Below are 22,360 nucleotides of genomic sequence, written 5' to 3' on the forward strand. Positions count from 1 at the left end.
TCTCTCACACAACAGACACGGAAGAGAAGACAATGCTGAATAAAGTCATAGTTTTTGCTCTTTTTGGACCAAAATGTATTTTCAAAGCATTCAAAAAATTCTAACTGACCCTCTGATATCACATGGAAGATGTTTTTATTACCTTTCTGGACATGGACAGTATACCGTACATACATTTTCAATGGAGGGACAGAAAGCTCTCGGACTAAATCTAAAATATCTTAAACTGTGAATTTAAAATGTAAAAAACGAATTCACTAGAAGCAATCTGACTTTACAACACTCCAATATGAGTGAGAGAACCATTTAGCTCGCCTGAAGTTGTGTGCGCAATACAAAATTAAATAAAATAGCTTTTTATTTAATGGAAACTAACTGGAAAATAAACACTGTTTTAAAGCAGCTGCGTTATTAACTTGTTTGCTGTATAATAAGGTTTAAAGGCACTCCTTCTTGTCAGTTTTATTTTGCAGACCCACAGCTTGCAAGACTTTTTTTGACAGCCAAATGTTGCATGAATTTAGGTCAAAATACACAACCAACCTCACTTTAATATGTTTCTTATATAATTGTTAAAATCACACTCTAAAAGATAAAACTGAAATAGTGACACTGGCTAGTTTAACAAAAATACATTTTAAAACTGTACATAATGGTGATTAATCGATCAGGGGTGCGTTTCCCAAAAGCATAGTTGATAACCTCTTAGCAACTTAAAGGTACAGGTTGTAGGACCTGCCACGAGAGGGCGCACTATCAAAACAATAACAATTGCGTGGTTTGATGTCGCTAAGGAGCTTGGAATGATGGGATTTTTTGTCTTCTACCCAACTGCTGACGCCCATCAATCAGATGGAAAGATGAATCATGGATTCAAAGGATGTTTTATAAATGTTGTGATTGATGTCATAGTTTTATTATATTGAATTAGACCCGAGTAATGGAAGGTTTACAACAAAAACTTTTGCCATAGATGTTAGAATATTTGTCCAATTCGATGGTGTGATAACACAGCACAGTTTCAAGTGTTCAAATCAATAATAATAAATGTTATTTTGAACTTACCAATATCATTTGCAATAATGATTGATTAGTATTTCTGTAAATAAAAACTGTATTTATTTACATTGTTTAACTTGTCAGGTGAAATAAGGCAGTGTAAATAAAGCAGTAAATAACCAAATGCAATAACACTGCACCTACATAAACTTTAGTCATTCAAACACAAAAATTGGGCATACATAGCAAATGCGAGTTCAAGATTTGCGCAAATAGATTACATACAAAGTCACTGGAAAGACGCAATCAGACTATGGATCAGACGAGTCCTCGTGCGGATCTAGAGATGCACCATAGTGCGGATCTAGAGATGTGTATGCACCATAATACTAATCTTGTTGATCGTTATAATAGCATACGTGGGAGCTGTCCTTGTCAACAGAACCAGCGGCAGAAGGTAAACAGTAATTATGTTCCATAAATAAGTAACACAATCCACCATAAAACATGCGAGAAGAAGTAAATAAGAACTGCTTGAAGCAAGCTAGTGGTTTGCTGGACGCTAGACACTACTCCGCATTTGTCCACGACACTGTTGTCATGTGGTTTCTACGCCAGTAAAGGCGGTAACAAAGGGGAACTAACGTCATTGACAGGGGACTGCACTGCCCCATGTCACTGTTTAGAATGGGAATTTTCTCATGATTTACAAGTAGTTGAAAACATTATAGATATTGTTAGTAATCAGCCGGACAAAATATATAACACTAGCCTAGTGGTTTTTGGATATTTTACTGCAAATATCTTACAAATTGTACCTTTAATTGGTTGACAATGGGAAATTGTATTGCAACCAACAAAGTTGCTAAGTTAGCAACTATGGTTTTGGGAAATGTTCCCCTGATTTCTTGCTGGCAGAAAGAAAAATGTCTCAACAAGACACAAGCAAAAAACAATAAAAACAATATTATGGATGGAGGAATACTAGCCAGAAACAACTTTTTGAAGTTAAATATGTCTTAATGGTGGATTATTTCTTTTTGTACAAACATTCAGCTTTTCCCTTTGTATGATATGAATTGATGGACTGGAGCTGTGTGGATTACTTGTGGATTATGTTTTTATCAGCTGTTTGGACTCTCATTCTGACAGCACCCATTCACTGAGTGAGCACCTGATGTAATGCTAAATTTAACAAAACCTGTTCTGATGAAGAAGCAAACTCAACAGCCTGAGTGTGAGTTTCAGCAAATGTTTAATTTTTGGGGGTGCACTATTCCTTTAAACTTTGTTTAATTTAAAGAGGATCTTTACATTATCTATTTTGATATCAGTGGTTTGTTTATTTCTTATTCTTTCAGTTCACTGAGCTGCACGTCAATAGTCTTATTATCAAGACTTTTATCTACATAAAAAGAAGATTATAAGGTTTCCTGTGTTCTGATGTGCCACTTCCTAATTAATCCATCGTGAGAGTCTCATTCTGTCTCTTTCACACTTACTTTAATGAGTTTTTCTTCTTCTTTGCTATTCAGCTCTTTGTGGAGGTTCAGTAAGTGATTTATGTTGTTTAACATCTTAAATATTTTGTTCACATTTGTATTAATTTTTTTTTTTGAAGAAGCTTTAATGTCAAGAATATTTTTGCATGTCCGATCAGTAATTTGAAGATTCGGTTTCACAAATTACAAAATGATTACAAAAAGGGAAATAAGAACCTGCATGTCTTTATTTGGAAATGATGATGTTTAATATACAGAAATATTTGAATAGCTGTATAGCATGCAAAGGTCTTATTCAAATGAACTAAAGTTGAGCCAGAATATGTACCTTGTAGATCAATTTTTTTTTACATTGCCATCAAGGAGATGTATTATAGTAATTGATCTGTTTTGTGTTTCAGAATCTCCTACTGTAAAAGTATCTCCAGATGTCATAAGAGAGTCCAGCTCAGTGAAGATCAGCTGTGAGACTCCAGCAGATGTTAGAGCGAGTCAGTGTTATTTCATCATAAACAGAGAAGAGAGGAATATAAAAGTCAGTTCATCATGAGAGTCCGAGCTCACTGGTGCTGAAGTGCTCAGATGGGCAGGTGTAAAATCACCTGAATCAATCTACATTAACTGTTACTACACAATAAATGAACGAGGCATCAATAAACCATCATCTCATTCTCCTCCTGCCACATAACGGTTCTTGGTGAGATACTTCACTGCTTGTTTATGTAGTTTGAAACTGTTATTGCAATGTTTTTAATAGCTGTGGATTATTTCTCTTCAGATTCCCTTCAGAAACCCTTCATCAGTGTCAGTGAAGACCAGCTCATGATAGTCCTTTTCTTGGACTGTGCCCAGCTGGTGGAATGACCTCCCAATCTCAATTCGTACAGCTGAGTCTTTACTCATTTTCAAGAAATGGCTAAAGACTCATCTTTTTCGCCTGCACTTAACCAACTAACACTAGCACTTTTCCTTTTCTTGTCTTTTAATTTAAAAAAAAAAAAAAAAAAAACCTACCTATGCGTTCTATACTAGACTAACTGAGACTTGTCATGGCACTTGTATACTGTTGTTGTTCTCTTGTTGACCTGACTGCTTCTGTTGTTCTCATTTGTAAGTCGCTTTGGATAAAGCGTCTGCTAAATGATTAAATGTAAATGTAAATGTAAATGATATCATGTGAAAAACCACTTTCAGTAAGAACTAAAATATGGTATTTTTCAGTATTTGAAGGACCTATACCTTCTTTGCTTTAAAATGTGCAAATAATGTAAAACTCCTTGTAATTCTGATAATTTGTCTCTGCAGTTCCAACATCAACCACCTATGAACAAACTATTAAACGGCCATGAAATCTGAGTAAATTATTTTGCATTCAATTCATGGTCATTTGTTAAACATTTGCTCTACTGTACACCACTGCACATTTTACAATGCATTTTTCTATTTCTGAAACAACTAAATACAATATGTTATTCTATTATATGTTATTATAGACAGATAAATAAGTATGCCAGTCTGTTAAAACAATCTCCATGTTAAATACAACCTAAGATGTTCTTACTGCAGTTTCAACAGCAACATCCATCTTCTATTTACAACTAAACCTTGATCAGTATCCGTGTGTTAGTATCAACAGCGACCTCCTCTGGTAAAACTTTGACAACACACACACAAACGAGTAGAAACAGTTTTTAAAAAAATATTTTTGTTATATTATTGGATGTTATTTTAATATTAATAACAGTACTAAGTAGAATTTTATTTGCAAACTAAATGAAAACTGTTATATTGTTGAATCCTATTTAATGCATTAACCATGACCTCTACTCTGCCTCTATAGTTAATTTTTTTTTTCTTTGGAAAGGCTCATGGCGTTATCTTTGTCTGGACTCATAGGATTCATCTGTCTGTGCTGCTTTACCAGTAAAAACAATATACAGGTTTAGTTTTACAGAAACTGAACAGCATGATAGAAACATATGATAATAAAGTCTGTGTCTCTGCAGGTTCTGCTGATGTTCTCATAGAGGTGAACCTTCAGCTAGATGGAAACAACTGCCTTGTCTAAATACCCACACTTGCGGTCTTTGCACTTGACCACTTGACAATTGACATGATGTATTTCCTGTATTTGGTAAGTGTTCAAGTGAGGTGTGTGTTGAACTTTTACTTCATGGGACAAACTTATACTGTAGAATTGTAAAAATGCAATATATGTGTGTTTATATGTGTTTATATAACTTAATTTTAATTTTAAATACTTCACATTTTAAAAGCAACTTCTAAATGTCTGTTCAGTAGTCCTTATAACATGCCATCATTTTAATTTGTTGTGCTTCTAATTAAGTGATAAAAAGCAGGTCCAAATGTTGGAAAAAATAAATATACTACTCTTTGCAGCAATAAAATGTGTAGCACTTTGTTTTACTACCAAATTATATGTAACACTATCTTATTATTATTAATATTTAACTTACATTGCAAACCTCTCCCGCGATCTTGGCAAAAAGTCTCGTAATTTATTTCCAGAACATGATGCATTATGGGAAACACGATGCCTTGAATACCGCTCCGGAGTGGAATTTGAGATAGTGTGGATTTAGTGTGTGTTAAGGGCACTGTGCTTTGGTGTTTTTAAGATCAAGACAATCTTGCAAACTTACTTCCTGTCGCATGCACACGCTCTCAAGTGTCCAAGACCACAAGTGTGGGTATTTGGACAAGGAAAACATCTCTTTTAACTTCCTCTTTCTGCTCCTTAAAACATGGATGACCCATTTTAACATAAACATTGCTTTTAACATGCACACGTATCCCAACAAAAAGGTGAGATTTGAACTGTCTGGAACAGTTTCAGAAAATTATCATTGTGTCACACTGTATTTTTATTATTTTTTTTTATTTATGATCCCTGACCATGTGAACTCATTGGAGTCAGCTTTTTATTTTCCAATAACATGGGCCTTCAAAAAGAAAGTTGCTAAGGCTGTCAATGGAGTGACAGAAACCTCTCGTATTTCATTTAAAATATCTTCAGTTGTGTTCCGAGGATGAACAAAAGTCTCAGGGGATTGGAACAACATGAGGTTGAGCAAATTAACACAATTTTCACAATTTCTTTGGGTGAACTATCCCTTTAAATTGCATCAGATTTCAAGTTCCTCGCATGTTTTGCGTCAGACTGTGTAAGGAGAATAAATGTTGTAATGAAGTCTTATTTTGTTTGATTTTGCACAAGATTAATATAAGGAGAGATGTGTTAGTGTTTAAGGTTCTGTTATGTTGGAATTTACATGGATTTTTATGTTAAAGATTGTAGAGTTATCATTGTGGTGTAGAGTAGAGCCTGTGGTTAGGTTGAGAATGAGCTACACAACCTTCAGCCTACAAACTGTATGAGATAGTGATAGTCTCTTTTACAGTTATCAGAGCACATGCTGGAGAGTGGTTGTTAACTAGCATTTAACCTTGAAGGGTTTAGTATGAATTTTACACAAATAAAAGTTAATTTATTTGTTGAATTACTTCATTTTTTAATAAATTATGTTACTTAAATGTTTTGTTTCATTCTGGACATATCAGGGTTTACTATGTGAAGTAAAAGTTCATATGTTAAAGTGCACACAGGCGTGATTGTGGTCATGACTACGTTCATCTTCATACAAAAGTCTCTGGTCTGATGTGTTACTTCCTAATTCACCCATCGTGTGAGTCTCGTCTCTTCTCTATTCTCACTCTCGCTGTAATGGAGTTGTTCATCTTCATAGTGTTTCAGCTCCTGACGGAGGTTCAGTCTTACAGTAAGTGATCTCTGGTGTTTAATGTTCATTAAATACTGTATGTCCATATTTGTAGTGAACAAAGTGTCATTGTATAAATATTTCAACATGTTTATCAGTAGGCTGCTTGTGAACCTATCTGAGATATTTGTTTTGTTGTAGAATATTTTGTATATAATCAGCAGTCTTATTTGTGTTTTTAGAAATCCAAAATATGTGCCTGTAAACATTTCACAATGATTCCTTTTGATTTGGAAACTGTTATGGTAGTGTTTTAGTAACTGGATAATTTGTCTTTAAACAGGTTCCCTTCAGAAACCCTTCATCGGTGTTAGTGATTATGATGACCAGCTCTTCATATCATGTGAAATACCACTTACAGTCAGAGCTGATTTCATCTGTAGTCTCTACACTGAGGATGATGTTCTTCTGTTTCACCGTGTCTCTCAGTGGAGTCAGTCTGGAAAGAATCTTTGTATATTTTATTTAAGTCGTAGTGAAATCTTCACACAATCAGTGAACAGCAGAGAGCTGAGCTGTGTTTATTCACTCAAGACTGAACCTGAGATCAGATCACCACACAGTGACACATACACCATCAGAGACACATTCCCCATCACAGTCACCATCACCATCAGAGACACAATCACCATCAGAGACACAATCCCCATCAGAGACACGATCACTACCAGAGGTGAGTTATTTTCCCTGTTTTCATTTAAAAAAAAAAAAAAAAAGATAAATAAAATCTCATGATTAGAGACATATATAATTCTTATTAGCCAGTATGATTTATAATGTAGGCCAGAAGGATATTATGAAATCATGGAGGATTGATCAATCATAAAATGTGAAGTCAATATCTTCAATAAACAAACTAATATGAGAAAAATGGAATGTTAATCTATGTTTAATAATCCAGTATGGATATTCTTTTTATTAAGATGCTTTCAATAGGCTGTACAACACTGAAAGGACAAATGCTAAATGTTGTAAAGTTGAATATTGTTGATCATAATCCCTGGGAAACCACAGAATAATTCAGAAACAACATATTGATGCTGATTCTTGTGTGATGCGAATCAGTAGACAGGAATCTGTGAAGTCTTGAATCTAACACAGAAAAACTTTATTTTTAAGTTTTATTTTTAAGAAAGGAAGAGCTGCTTGAGCTAATCATGTGCCAGACTATGTCTGATACATATGGAAACATGAAATCATCAAATCAATTGCTAATATGGATTTTTATGCTGTTCTTCCTCCAAAATTATAGTATTATAATTTTTGCAATAGTCCAGAGTGAGTTTTATTATTATTATTACAGTTTTTTATGATTGTTTACACACTAAAATTAAAATTTCCACACAATTAGCAAAGTTTTACTCCAATGAGCAAAACACCTCCACAGATTTGCACAACATTACACACAATGTCTGCTTCACCCTTTTTGCAAAACATTACACACAGTGATTTGTAAAACTCTTCACACATTTTCACACCTTAGACACAGATAAGGATTGTGAGGTTACTTCCTTGTAATTACAAAGCACCGGATTGCCAATTACCACACTAATGAACGAATTGGATGAACACATCTACCAGGTGTGGAAGCACACATGTGCTAATTTGTAAACGCAGCACTCAGGTGTGCTATAAAAGGCAGCAGGTGAGTCCACCTGTCTTCAACAAAAATGGAAGGAGTTAGAAGAAGAAGAAGAGTGAGAATGAGAGGGGGAGCGCAAAGAGGAGAAGGAGGTAGAGGTAGAGGAAGAGGCATAGGAAGAGGAGAAGGAGGTAGAGGAAGAGGAGAAGGAGGTAGAGGAAGAGGCATAGGTAGAGGAGAAGGAGGTAGAGGAAGAGGAGAAGGAGGTAGAGGAAGAGGAGAAGGAGGTAGAGGAAGACACCTAGGTAGAGGAAGAGGTAGAGAAAGACTTGAAGAGGTGATAGAACCTGAACAAAGAAGACGAGGACCAAATTTGACTCGAGAAATCTGTGCAACACTTATTGACCATGTTATTAACCATGGACTGACACTGATGGAAGCTGGACAAAGAGTTCAACCAAATCTCAGCAGAAATACTGTTGCGTCAGACATTTCATCGAGAAAACAGGTAAGCTAACCACACAGTATACATTGAAACTGAAGCTTGTATAATCAATCAATATTGTTTACTGTGACATTTGACAGTAGGCTGCATAAGTGTGTGTGTGTGTATATATATATATATATATATATATAAAATATTATTTATTTTTTTTACATGGGATTGAGGGTAGAGGACACCAAGGTGGAAGGGGCCCTATGTTTAGTCGTGCACAAGAGGCCGCCATTGTAAACATGGTTTTGGCCAATAATTGTATCAGGCTACGAGAAATTCAAGCCAATATCATCAATGATGACAATATTTTCAATAACATCCAACGAGTCTCTCCGTCAACATTAGGTCGAATCCTAAAGAAAAATCAAATATACATGAAGCAACTGTATCGGGTACCATTTGACAGAAATTCAGAGAGAGTGAAACATCTGCGCAATGAGTATGTGGAGCTATGCATTGTTCATCTGACTATGGTGTGGTATCATGCACTGCTCATAATGTTCGGTCACAAAAAAAAAATACTGTGCTATAGATATTGAATAGAATCCTATTTTCTTTAATGTGTTTCAGAGAGTCTTGCAAATGGATGCTGCTGAAATTCAACATTAATTTATATATGTGGATGAGGCTGGATTTAACCTTGCAAAAACAAGAAGAGGGAGAAATGTAATTGCTCACAGGGCAATCACCAATGTGCCAGGGCAGCGAGGGGGTAACCTCACCCTTTGCGCTGCTATCACACAAAATGGGGTCCTCCACCACCATGCAAATCTGGGACCCTATAATGCAAATCTGATACTTGCATTTCTTGACCGATTGCATGAGATTGTCACCGCATTACACCAAGTGGACCAGATGCGGTACATTGTCGTTTGGGACAATGTCTCATTTCATCGGGCTGCTCTGGTCCAGAACTGGTTCCATGATCACCCTGATTTTGAAGTTTTGTACCCTCCCCCATACTCCCCCTTCCTGAATCCTATAGAATTTTTTTCAGCGTGGCGGTGGAAGGTATATGACCTGCGGCCTTATGACCGTTTGCCCCTCATTCAGGCCATGGAACAGGCATGTGATCTTATTGAAGCAGCTTCATTGCAGGGGTGGATTCGTCACACAAGGCGATTCTTCCAACGGTGCCTTGCCAATGAAGACATAGCCTGTGATGTGGATAAAATCTTATGGCCTGATCCAGCCAGACGGAGAGATGGATAGTTACAGTATTCTTGTTGCTTTTACAGTAGTTTTCTTTCATTTCTGTTTACTTTTACTTTTCTTCAGAGTCAAAGTGTATGTACTGTAACTCATGCAGTAATTTTTATTTGTCTATAGATTTTATTTGTTTACAGTAATTGATATCATTGTTGGTTGATTACTGTAACTGATTATGGTAAGAAATACTGTAAGTATTGAAATAAATACTTGAAATATTCAGTCTGCAGCATCAAGTGTTGTGCAGTGCTTGGTAAGGTTATAGTAGGCCTACAGTATTTGTCTACATTCTCCTTATATCTCAAAACAAATCATGAATAATGTTGTGAGTTTCTCACTATTTTTGGTCACCTAAATTATCTCTTACATACAGTAAGAATGTCTGGCAAAAAATCTTTTTTTTTTTTCTTTTTTACAAATGTGTTTATCACAGCAGTGTGAAACTGGCTGCAATAGTGTATGATCATTGACTGTGTTGGTTAAATGAAAACAAATAGCATTTTCACATGTATATGTTTTGACTGAAGTGTCATTTTGCAAACAATCTAGGAATTTTGCTAATTGATTGTGGTGTTTGGATAATTGTGATTTTATATTTTGACAAAAATAACTCTTTTCAAAATTGCGTGTAAACAATTGAAAACTGTAAATGTGATATTTTTGTACAAGAGAGACTTGTACCTTTAACAAACAAACTTTGCATAATGTAAACGACTCCCTGTAATTCTGATAAATTGTTTCTGCAGATTCAACATCAACCACCGCTGAACATACGACTACAACAACAGCCCCGACAACCTGTGAGTAAATGAGTTTGTATATCAGTGATTCTGACTCCTTTCTGAATGTCCTCATAACAACAATCATTCTTTCAAATTCATGATTATTTATTCAACATTTAATAAATGTTGCTGTAATTTTCACAGTGGCTTTTTATTTTAAGCATGAACTATACTGGCCACTTCTGAAACAACATACAGTAAAATTGGTGACTAATAACAGCAACATAAACTTTAGTACATTAGTAACAAAGTTACTAATACAGTAACATCATTTCTGGTTATTCTAAATTCAAAATGAGAAGCAATGTTCTTCTGAAAAGAGATCCCCCTTGTGATATGTTATTTTTACATTAGTAGATGTCCAACCCAACACAAGCCTGCCAACCAGCAAAGCAAATGAAAGTAAGTTCATCCACTCTTCCATTTTTCAAAGCATTTGCTTTTTGTGTGTGTGAATGGCCCCTAACAGCTACATTTACTGTACATAACCACAATTTTCACAATGTATTTTCAGCAGCATTAAATGTAATGCCCTCTTCTGAAACAACTACATACAGTAAAACTGGTAAATTACTAATAACACATTTTCTGGTTATTCTAGATCATTTTAAATTTGAGAAATAATTCCCTTCTGAATAGTGATTCCCTTTGCAATATGTTATTTTTACATTTGTAGATGTCCAATCCAACACAAGCCTGCCAACCAGCACAGCAAAGGAAAGTAAGTTCATCAACTCTTCCATTTTTCAAAGCATTTGCTTTTTGTGTGTGTGTGTGTGACTGGCCCCTAACAGCTACATTTACTGTACATTTACTGTACATAACCACAATTTTCATGTATTTTCAGCAGCATTAAATGTAATGCCCACTTCTGAAAAAACAACATACAGTCAAACTGTTATTTTTACATTTGTAGATGTCCAATCCAACACAAGCCTGCCAACCAGCACAGCAAAGGAAAGTAAGTTCATCCACTCTTCCTCAATGTAGAATTAACATGTTGGATTCAACTCATAATAAGAAATACAGCTGGGATGCAGTTAAATGAAGATGTGGTTCATGATTATGCTGCTTTTTTTCAACATGATTATGGGCTGTTCACACAATGTGATTTACAATCAATTGCACTGTATATTCCCATTGTTTTTTATATGTAAATGCACTAGACAGATGTGCTTGACCATTGTGCTTGTGTCTCATGTCTTTTGCAGTGTCTTGCATATGACACGTAAAAACACAGTGCTCAATTTAAAATGTAACTTTTTAAAATAAGTCTCGAAAGCCTTGCATTTTTTTCCCATTCCATTTGCCTCTCATCGAGTTTCAGCTACATTTACTTTTTACTGTACATAACTGCAATTTTCACAATGTATTTTCAGCAGCGTTAACTGTAATGTCGACTTCTAAAACAACAACATACAGTAAAACTGGTAAGTTACTAAAAACACATTTTCTGGTTATCTAGATCATTTTAAATTTGAGAAATGATTCCCTTCTAAAATGATTCCCTTCCAATGTTTAATTTTTCTATTAGTAGACTTTAAATCAGAATCAAACCTGCTAACCAGCACAGCAACGGAAACCACGGGTAAGTTCAAACACTCTTCTTCAATGGACATGGGGTCTATTTTCTACGTTTATTCGTACATGGTAAGCAGTAGCACTCAGAGAATTAATAACATTGTATTTTTTTTTCAACATGGTTGCTTTTCTTTTTAACAATTCTGTTTTAATACTTTCACTACATGCTGTGATTTTCTGCAGTTTCCAAGGAAAACTCTACTCGGCCTGGTAACAGTAAAATATCAGAAAATAGTAAGTACTGTGGATGCCAAGTTAGCAAGCAAATGCCAAAATTGATTTGCTTTAAAATGATGTCTAAACAAAATGTTACCTCACACTGGATATACTGTGTTTCACCAATATGTTTGTTTATTTATTTAATTGGGAATGCCACTCTGATGTATATGTGACTGCATTTTCAGCTCTTGCTTATAGACAGACACATACATCATGCATATGAATGCTTCTTTCAACATGTACATCTACATGTACATAAAAAATGTTTCAATTCATTCATGTATAGCTTTTGTTGTCGGGTGGACTGATATATCTAAAACCACCAAATTAAACATAATACACATAAACATGGATTAAACATGTTGGTGTTTTGACACAGTATGGTTTATAGTGCTGGTTTCCTCTTGTGCTGCTGTCATTGTGTCAGGACTCATCTGTTTCTGCCGGTTTGCAAGTAAGTATTTCAGTGTACTTATGTATTATAATGTATTTATATGTGCAGGAATAAAAACTGAACATTTAATGCAATAACTCATTGTTTCTTAGGTAAAAAAAGAAGAAAATTGTAAGTGTATTCATGCATTTTTTTTTTTTTTTGCAAAAAAATATTTTTGTAGTCCAGGAGCTGTAAATGTTTAGCTTCTTATCTGATACATGTATTTATGAAGATATGCCATAATATCCATGTTTCATTCTTTGAAAACAAGATCAATAAAACCTGATGTGAGCAGTCAAGGAATTGGTATGGTGAGTATCCCTATAACAGTAACAATAATAAATATTTATATTAAACCATAATTAATAAGAACTGCCATAAGGGACTTGATCTTAATTATTGATTATGTTATTTAGAGTTGTTCTGGACCTGCAGAGACATACTTTATGATCACGTCTGTACCAGCCACATCTCAGCCCACATCTGAAGGTTAGAGAACATCATTCTCAGGAAATGATCTCGGATAAATTAAAAAAGTAGTAACACATGACACCAAGTGATCTTAAAGAAACATTGTTCAGTGATCATGGTTTCTCAGAAACTGGTACTAAACCCATTTCCTCTTTCAATTCTTCAGCAGATCAGCATTATTAACCACATGTTCTCTTAAAGAAACATTTAACACCAAAATGAAATTTACCATAAACATCTCAAAAAAGAAAACGTACTATATTCCAAATCTTCAGAAGTCATTGACGATCTTTCCTCTTTATTGAGTAGACTAATGCAGTGATGTATTTTTGTTGGTCAATCCAGAAATCACCATCACCGTGATAATCTTCACAAATGAACTGAACTTTTATACATTTTGAAGCATTAATACAATCACCAGCAGTAAAAAGCTAAAAATAGGCTATAAACCAACTACTCTGTGGTCACGTGTCTTCAACATTTGGCTAATGAGCTTACAATAACTCTTTTAGTCTTTAAAATAAAAATAAAAAACACAGGGGGCTTTACTGATGTATTTTATGTTGTAGAATAAAACAGAAAAATATCTTGAGCTTTAGTAAACCCAGGGCCGTTTCTGACCATTTTGCGCCCTAGGCAAGATCCTTTTTGGTACCCCTCTGCCTTCCCTCCTAATATGTTTATAACATGTAATAAATGATATGTTTCTAAGCATTGATTTGATTATAATTTAATAATTATAATTTTAGTTGTCTTTAGTTGAAATTATCCCCATATTTTGTACATTATATGATTTTTTTTTTTTTTTGTTGGTCAGCATTAAATGAACAATAAATGAACAAATACGCATAATAAAACAATCAAAACAAACAAAGTAGTTTCGCTTTCACAACGAAACACACAGCGATTCCACGACATGGCATACATTATTAAACATTAAATATTTTGATTTTAGATCGCTTTTTGATTTGTCTTTCTGATGAATGTTTTTTTATATTATTTTTTTAATGGTAATAACCTTCAGGTGGTGCCACACTAGGCAACTGCCTAAAAACAGCCCTGTGTAAACCACAGACCTTATTTTATCCAAATCCCATAAATAATAATAATAATAATAATAAAAAAAACTTTCAGACACTGGAATTGGAAATGCTTACTCATTTCTGGGTTTTGGCCTACAGATATTTTTCATCCCTGCAGCACTCTATTGGTCTCGCATCTATTTTGTAAATGCACTGATCCAATCATTGTGCATCATGTTTGGTATCAAATCTAATGTGATGCATCTTCACACACCAAGTTTGAAGCTTTGTAGGTGAAGCCACTTCACATTTGTCCTCCTATCTTGTATAGTTGTGATTACTGACTCTCTTCTTCATGCTGTTCTTTCAAAGGCCTCGAACACCCAGAGTCACATCAGGACAGCACAGCAGATCCCAAAGACAGTTACTCTTTCATTACTTCTGTAAATTCAATTGACCAGCCCTCAGGTAATGAAATGTGTCTTTCATTAAAGTGATCATAGTGGTTATATTTGTTTTCACATAAGAGTTGTTAATAAAGACATCCTATGACACTGAGTTTTCACAACTCAAAACTTCCTCTCCAATCCAAAACATTTTGATGCACACATTTAGGTGTTAAGAAACAAATATGGAGGAAGTAGGACAAATTTTAAATAACTCACAACACAGAGTCTGAGAAGTGTCAAAGCTTAAAATGCACTAAGGTTTTATGACAAAGAGCGTATTCATCAAGGCCAACACATGTTCTTTAAAGTTATTTGACTGGTTTAAATGTTTCTGCATTGCTTTACAGATGTTTTGGTTAATAAACAACAGAAACAGGGAAATCAGGAGGATAAGGAGGTATGTGTGAACACTGTCACACCCCAAAAGCACATAACCCTCCATCATGAACATAATACTAACACATTTATTTCATGTATGTCCTTAAGAATGTTTATCACCTGTACGCCACAATCCCTGACAAACCAGTTTACTCAAAAACAGAAGATCACGTGTACAGTTTGGTGAAGATGAACTGATGAATCTCTGGTTTCATCATATACAGCCATTAAGTTATCTTTACTTGCAGACATATAGGTGTTTATTTACATTATTCAGTGTTTGGTCTGGAACATACTGTGACTTCAGTGAATATCCAGAGCATCTTCTCCAGCAAGCCTCACTAGTGCAATACCATGCTGTAAGAAGAGCTTGGGCATTCAGTAAGAGCTGAACTAAATATCTAATGATGAATGAAAATGTTGTACTACTTTTTTTCTGATGGAATTTGAACAATACAAATATTTTTTTTCTTAGAATTCTGTATTACTAAAAAAAGAAAAAAAATCTATGTTTAGAATAGTTTTTAGCTTCTCCTTCTACAAAACCCAGCTGATTACAGAGAAAATGACTTGCATCCTGTTTTTCATACTTTGTATGACACATTGACTTGTGTTTATTTAAATAAGAATAAAAAAACTTTAAGCATTGTTCCCTCACAAGTATCTGCTGGATTGTTTACATACATTGTGAATCATTCTTCCTTTTTTTTTTTTTTTGTTTTTTTTTTTTTTACAATTGAAATGTTCTGGAATATTTTCATGAGTGGCTTGGTTTGCACCGTTGTCCTAAATTATATGGACTTCTTAAATCATTTGGTATCTGGACTCTGGTCTCCAAGTGTCCTTTTTGAAAAAAATAAAGACTCCTAAATTTACATGGGAAAAAGATTGAAAATACTGTTCTAATCGACCTGAAATGTATACCAGAATTTAAATATTTATCTTTACATATGCTTAAGCCTTGTAAAATAATTATTTTAAATATTCTTGTTCATGCTCTGAGATGTGCATGTTAAATGTAAATGCGCGTGTGGTCTAATGATGTGTTCTTTGATCTACATTAAACCGCTCAATGCATTGAATGGTTTCCTGTGGTCTGATCTGACACTTCCTAATTCAAGCAGTGTTTGAGTTTTGTTCTGTCTCTTTCACACTCGCTGTAATGGAGTTTTTCATCTTCATAGTTTTTCAGCTCCTTATGGAGGTTCAGTCTTATAGTAAAATATCTCTGCTATTTGTTGTCTTAAAGAAATATGTCCACATTTACAGTGAACAACGTTTCCATAAAATATGTCATATAATATGTCTGGTTTTATATACACAAACACATGAACTACAACATGGCTGACATATTCGTTTGACTTCATAGTATTACTGTAGTTAAAAGTCAGTCAGATTTATTGTAAGTTTTAGAACATTGCTTGACAATGGATAAAAATAAAATAATAGAGTGTAGTAGACAACATAAGACAAGAGCTAAAAAGACAACAGCACACAAGGACAATAAATACTGACAATAGGTACAAGGTACCATAAATACAGAATTGACAGTTAAATAAGTAATATATCAGATGTAGCAGCATTTATGTACTAGGTGAATAGATATATTCAGTACAGTTATTAATATTAAAAAGTGAATGTAATGGATATAGTATTAGGCATGTTAAGCTGTTGTGTAATAGAAAATTGTGACATATTGTTATATCTTCAGTTGGTAGGTCAGTCTTGTGTTAGTGCACTGTTGGAGTTATGCACACCATCCTTTCAGTGGCGGGGGCTCACAGTTAGACCGGCTGTTCTGACAGCTTGAGGGAAGAAACTGTTTTTGATTCTGGATCTCTGGTCTGAATGCTCCCAGAGAGGGGATGCCTAAATCTGTTGTAGGAACAGTGAGAGGAGTCCTGTCTGTTATAAATTGCTGCCTTCTCACACCTATATAAACAGGGTTCATAAGTATTGAATTGGACTTTAGTAATATTAGTAATTTCTGTATGGGTACTGAAAAATTAGTGTAGAAACATGTTTGTGTTTTAAGACTGTTGCCTCTATTCTGTTTTTCAAAATATAAAATTGAGAATTTCTAAAGATACATTTATCATCACACAAGCACAAGATCATACAAGAGTTTTTCATGAGCATATTAAACAAAATCCTAACAAAGTTGCAGCATGTTATAAACAATTTCCCAAAATTAGAATAGTGACTTGTTTCATTTGTATTATTTTCTTTGTCAATTATCTGATGAACAACTTTTGTTTTATGCATTAATGAGCAAACGCACCTAACAAAGTCATTATTAACGGAATAATGTATTTCACATTCTTAATTTTGACATTGTGATCAGGTCTTTTTCAAGTGTACTGTATTAATGGTCAAGGTGTTTTTGGCACATTTATATTTTACTTTTACACTTCTTTTAGTGTGAGTCTTTGCCCCAGATCTGTCATCTGTTAGAGTGAAGACAGTTGTACTTGTGGTGATAGCAATGATCTACATTCATTTTCGTAGAACTGACGGCACAATGCATTTCCTTATTCTGTGTTAGAGTCTCATTCTGTCTCTTTTCTCACACACACCATGATCTTCATAGTTTTTTAGCTCCTGATGGAGGTGAAACAAAGAATTTACATTTTACCGGCTGAAATCATACAAAAACATTTGGTTTTAAGGTGAAAAAAATGTAAAATGCACAATGTTCTCTTGCCAGTCTTGATTCAAACATAAACTAAGACAGATGAATTTATCTCAGATAAATTAAAGAACAGTAGCTAGCAGATGTCACCAACTGATACCTATAGTATAGAAACATCATTCAACCACCACAGCGTCTCACAGCCATTTCCCCTTTCAAGCCTTCAGCAGATCAGTATTATTGGCCGCATCTTCTGCTTAAAGGGGTCATATGATGCGATGATGCAAATTTTCCATTCTCTTTGGAGTGTTATAAGCTATAAAGTCTCAAACCCAAAGAGATATTCTTTCTAAAAGTTAAGACTCTGCCGTGCCCCTTATTATACTGTATATATTAGATATTCTCACTGTTGCCGTCGGCGCCATGTCATGGTGACGCTATTTCATTGTGAAAGAGAAACTACTTTGTTTGGCCTTCCATAAGCTTGGGACACTGTACAAATTGTGAGTAAAAAAGGAATGGAATAATTTACAAATATCATAAATGTATATTTTATTCACAATAGAAGATAATATATCAAATGTTGAAAGTGAGACATTTTGAAATGTCATGCCAAATATTGGCTCCCTTTGGATTTCATAAGAGCTACACATTCCAAAAAAGTTGGGACAGGTAGCAGTAAGAGGCCGGAAAAGTTAAATGTACATCTAAGGAACAGCTGGAGGACCAATTTGCAACTTATTAGGTCTATTGGGAACATGATTGGGCATAAAAAGAGCCTCTCAGAGTGGCAGTGTCTCTCAGAAGTCAAGATAGGCAGAGGATCACCAATTCCCCCAATGCTGCGGCGAAAAATATCGGAGCAATATCAGAAAGGAGTTTCTCAGAGAAAAAATGCAAAGAGTTTGTGAAATTAAAACCGCCAGTAGGTGACAGGAAGTGAATGTTATTGAGTAAGTTTTTGAGATTCAAGCGATTCATTCAAACAGCTGATTCATTCAGAAACAACGATTCGTTCAAAAAGATGCAAAACAATGCTGCAATCTTTGTTTGGAACTATTTTCATTGGCAAAATTGAGCAAAAACAAGCAATATTATTTCTAAAATGGAAGTCAGTATTGCTTTACTGAACTTATATATAATGATTATTTAACGTGTTCATGCATCTGCAGAAAAAACTGTACTCTTTATGTGATATAGATTAAGTTGACTAGGGCTACATTAAATTATATAAATATAAATTATTAATATAAAAAGCATACAGAAGTATTTTTGCAGTATACAATTTGGAAAGCCTGGAATTTTGAGTTTTAATAGACTAATAAATCAAAGTGGGTGTACCCTTTGTATGATATGGTGATATAGCCTACTTGGTAACGTCACAATTACCATATTATCGCAAATAATGCTGTATTGCACTTGAGTGTGAAATTAAATCATCTGCACACTTGTTTTGCAGACGAGCAAAGGTGTTTTTATGAGTCTAACTGGCAAATGCCAGACCACTGATTCGTCAAACCTGCTTCCCTGCAGTCTGTGTTCTTCTGACTATTTACTATTAAGTAACGAATATACTTTGGGGAAATTTATTGGAGTAAAAATATGCATTTTGATTAGGAAATGTAGAGGAGTAAAAATAAAAGTTGGCTGAAATATAAAAACTCAAGTAAGATACTCCCAAACAATACTTAAGTACTGTAACAAAGTATTTTTACTTCTTTATTTTACACCACTGTTGTTAGCAACCATTTCCTTTAAAGACAAATAAAGCTTTAACGTAAAAAAGGCTCACAGGGGCTTATTTTATGTTGTAGTCTAAAATATGGAAATATCGCAAGCTTGTGTTAAGCACAGACATTATATAACACTTTTAATCACAAATCCATTCATAATCCAATCAACTTCAGGACAGTGCTAAAACTGTAAAACTGTGTGCTACTGTACCTCCTTTCTGGGTTTTGGCCAAAAACACATCATCCCTGCAGCATTCTCTAGCTCTCACATCTAATTTTCAAATGTACTAATGCAATCGTGCATCATGATTGGTATCAAGAAATGAACTGAATATCTGGTGAAATTAAACGTGTCACATATATACAATACACACACATTTTGAAGCTTTAAGTGAAGCAATTTCACATTTGTCCTCTGGTTTAGATGGTTTTCTATTGACTCTGTTTGATTCCCTTCATCAAGCTGTTCTTTTAAAGCCCTCAAACGCCCAGAGTCACATCAGGAAAGCACAGCAGTTCCCACGATGCACATTACGTCTGTAAGATTAATGTTCCACCCTCAGGTAGGGAAGTGTTTATTTGTCATATTCTGAGGAATCAAACTGCTCTCTTTCTATTCACATAAGAGTTTTTGTTATATAGGCTTACTCTAAAAACACACTGTGGTTTCACCACTAGAAACTTCCTCTCTAGTACAAAAGCTACATTTTACATGCCCACGTTTTAGTGTTGAGAAACTTGTCTGCCCAAACGCAGTGAATTAATATAGAGGAAGTTGGACAAATATTAAATTCATCAGAACACTGTTGCATAGAATAAGTCTGGGAAGAGATAATTCTGTGCAATGTGTCAAGTTTAAAATACATGAAAGTTTTATTACAGACATTGTTCATCCAGGCCAGCACATATTCTTTAAAGTGATATGATTGGTTTAAATGTTTCTGCACTATATTACAGATGTTTTGATCAATGAACAACAGAAACAGGGAAATACAGAGGAAAATGAGATACGTATGAACATCAGTGTCACACACCAAACACACATGACCACATAACTGCTATTCATAAACGGAATACTAACACATTTATTTGACATTTATTTCATGTGTGTCTTTCCTTTCTTTTATTCTTTCATTCTTCTTTCTTAAGAAAGTTTATCACCTGTACTCCGTAATCCCTGAAAACCAGTTCACTCAAACGCAGAGGATCAAGCCTACAATTGGGTGAAGATACACTGATGAATCTCAAGTCTTGTTTTTTATCATGTACAGCCATTAAAGTATCTTTACTTGCATACAAACAGGTTTTAATTTTCATCATTTATGCATTGTGACCTTTATCGAGGGGATCTTCTGTGGAAAGTCACATTAGCTCAATACTGCAATTTAAGAAGAGCTTACTATACAATAAAAGCTGAACTAAAAATGGAATGATAAATGGAAAATATCATAGCACAAACATAATTTTAATATATATATTCAAATCTGTCAAAATGAATGTGTGCTGAGTGTTTTATATGGATGCTGGCAAAAGAAGCGTTTCGGAGGAATTTAAACATTTAAACCACAGTATGGTAGGCCTACATGGTCCATGTGCACATTTCAGTTCAAAATTATTCCTCATTTAAACTTTTTTTTTGTTAGAGATGATGATGTCCAGCTCATCATAGCATATGAAATCAGAGCTGATTTCATCTGTAGTCTCTAACAGATGTTAGACTCAAAAGAGATTGTCTGGGAGGAATCTTTGTGTTTTATTTAAGTCATAGTGAACTCTTGACAATAACCATCAGAAATGAGAAACTGTAACCGGAAGCTATGGAGATTAATTGGTCAAAAAGTTGACATATATCAATGAGTTATATGAGCCCGTCTAGGATGAAGCTGTTACATAAACTGGAACAAACGATCCTTTGTACACATTAATTTACAGGACCACAAGTAAAAGCACAACTTCAGGGATGTGCAAAGACCAAAACCACAAACAAAACAAACTCCTAACATGAACATAAACATAACTACAAAATAATAACTAATAACTACACCTCCTGCCAGATGGAAACAACATTTCTTTTAAAGGGGTCATATGATCTGATTTCCATTTTTCCTTTCTCTTTGGAGTGTTACAAGCTCTTGGTGCATAAAGAAGATCTGTGAAGTTCCAAAGACTAAAGTCTCAAATCCAAAGAGATATTCTTTATCAAAGTTAAGACTTTGCCATGCCCCCCTAAAAAACGTCTCATTCTAACATGCCTCCACATGTCTACGTCACTATGTGGAAATATTTGCGTAATGCCGGCCAAATGTTCACGCAAAGAAAGAAGTCGTGGTTTCAGTAAACACAGTTAGTGTTGAAGCAGCCATGTCAGGAAGATGTGTGTGTATCTAGGAGAAAGCAAAAGCACTTTATTTGGCCTTCTGAAAGTAGATGCATTTAATAAACTTTAAGATTACTTACAACAGAACAGCAGCGCATTTTATGGACGATTGTTTCTTGAACCTAGGAGAGGATGACATCCTGACTTTGTTACGACAATATGGAGTTTCTGAATCAGCTACTGTAAGTATGTTTTGTTATTAGTTTAAGTATTTGCTGCTATTGAATGTTCAAATGCAGAGTTTTGCACGTTGTGTATCTGTTTGTGTGTGTGTGTGTGTGTGAGAGAGAGAGATGGTCACATAGTGGAGTCAGCTGTCTTAACCGTCCGTGGCTTGTGTTCTGCAAACACATACGAGCTTCATCACTGTGTCTGTCACATGACTCTGTTTCTCTTTCGGGCTTGAACTGTTGTTAAAACTAAGTACATCATGAACTGTCTTTACATTTATTTTGAAAGATGAAGCTCACGATAATGGAAAAGGCCATTACATTTCTGACAAATGCTTGTGGTGTTCGGCCAATCACAATGCACTGGGTCAGTTGCCCAATCAGAGCAGACTGCGCTTGTCAGAAGGAGGGACTTTGTAGAAAACGACATGTTTGAGAGAGGTGGGGAATAGAGGAAATACAATAATGTACAGTATTTGAAAAATAATATGTTTTTCTGAACATTAAATCATGTCAACATAT

The 22,360-nt window shown here is 34.7% G+C and overlaps 1 protein-coding gene across 1 annotated transcript in view; it reads left to right on the forward strand.

Moving 5' to 3' along the window:
• Positions 1–6,125: 6,125 nt before the first annotated feature.
• The window catches only part of LOC132119633 (uncharacterized), a 151,197-nt gene continuing 134,962 nt past the window's right edge, over positions 6,126–22,360 (forward strand). The window contains exons 1-2 of the mRNA XM_059529769.1: positions 6,126–6,301; positions 6,585–6,974. Of these exons, the coding sequence (XP_059385752.1) occupies positions 6,181–6,301; positions 6,585–6,974 (511 nt within the window). The 5' untranslated portion in view covers positions 6,126–6,180. The remainder of the gene's footprint in view (positions 6,302–6,584; positions 6,975–22,360) is intronic.

Source organism: Carassius carassius, chromosome 38 (assembly GCF_963082965.1).
Source record: "Carassius carassius chromosome 38, fCarCar2.1, whole genome shotgun sequence".
Lineage (NCBI taxonomy): Eukaryota > Metazoa > Chordata > Actinopteri > Cypriniformes > Cyprinidae > Carassius > Carassius carassius.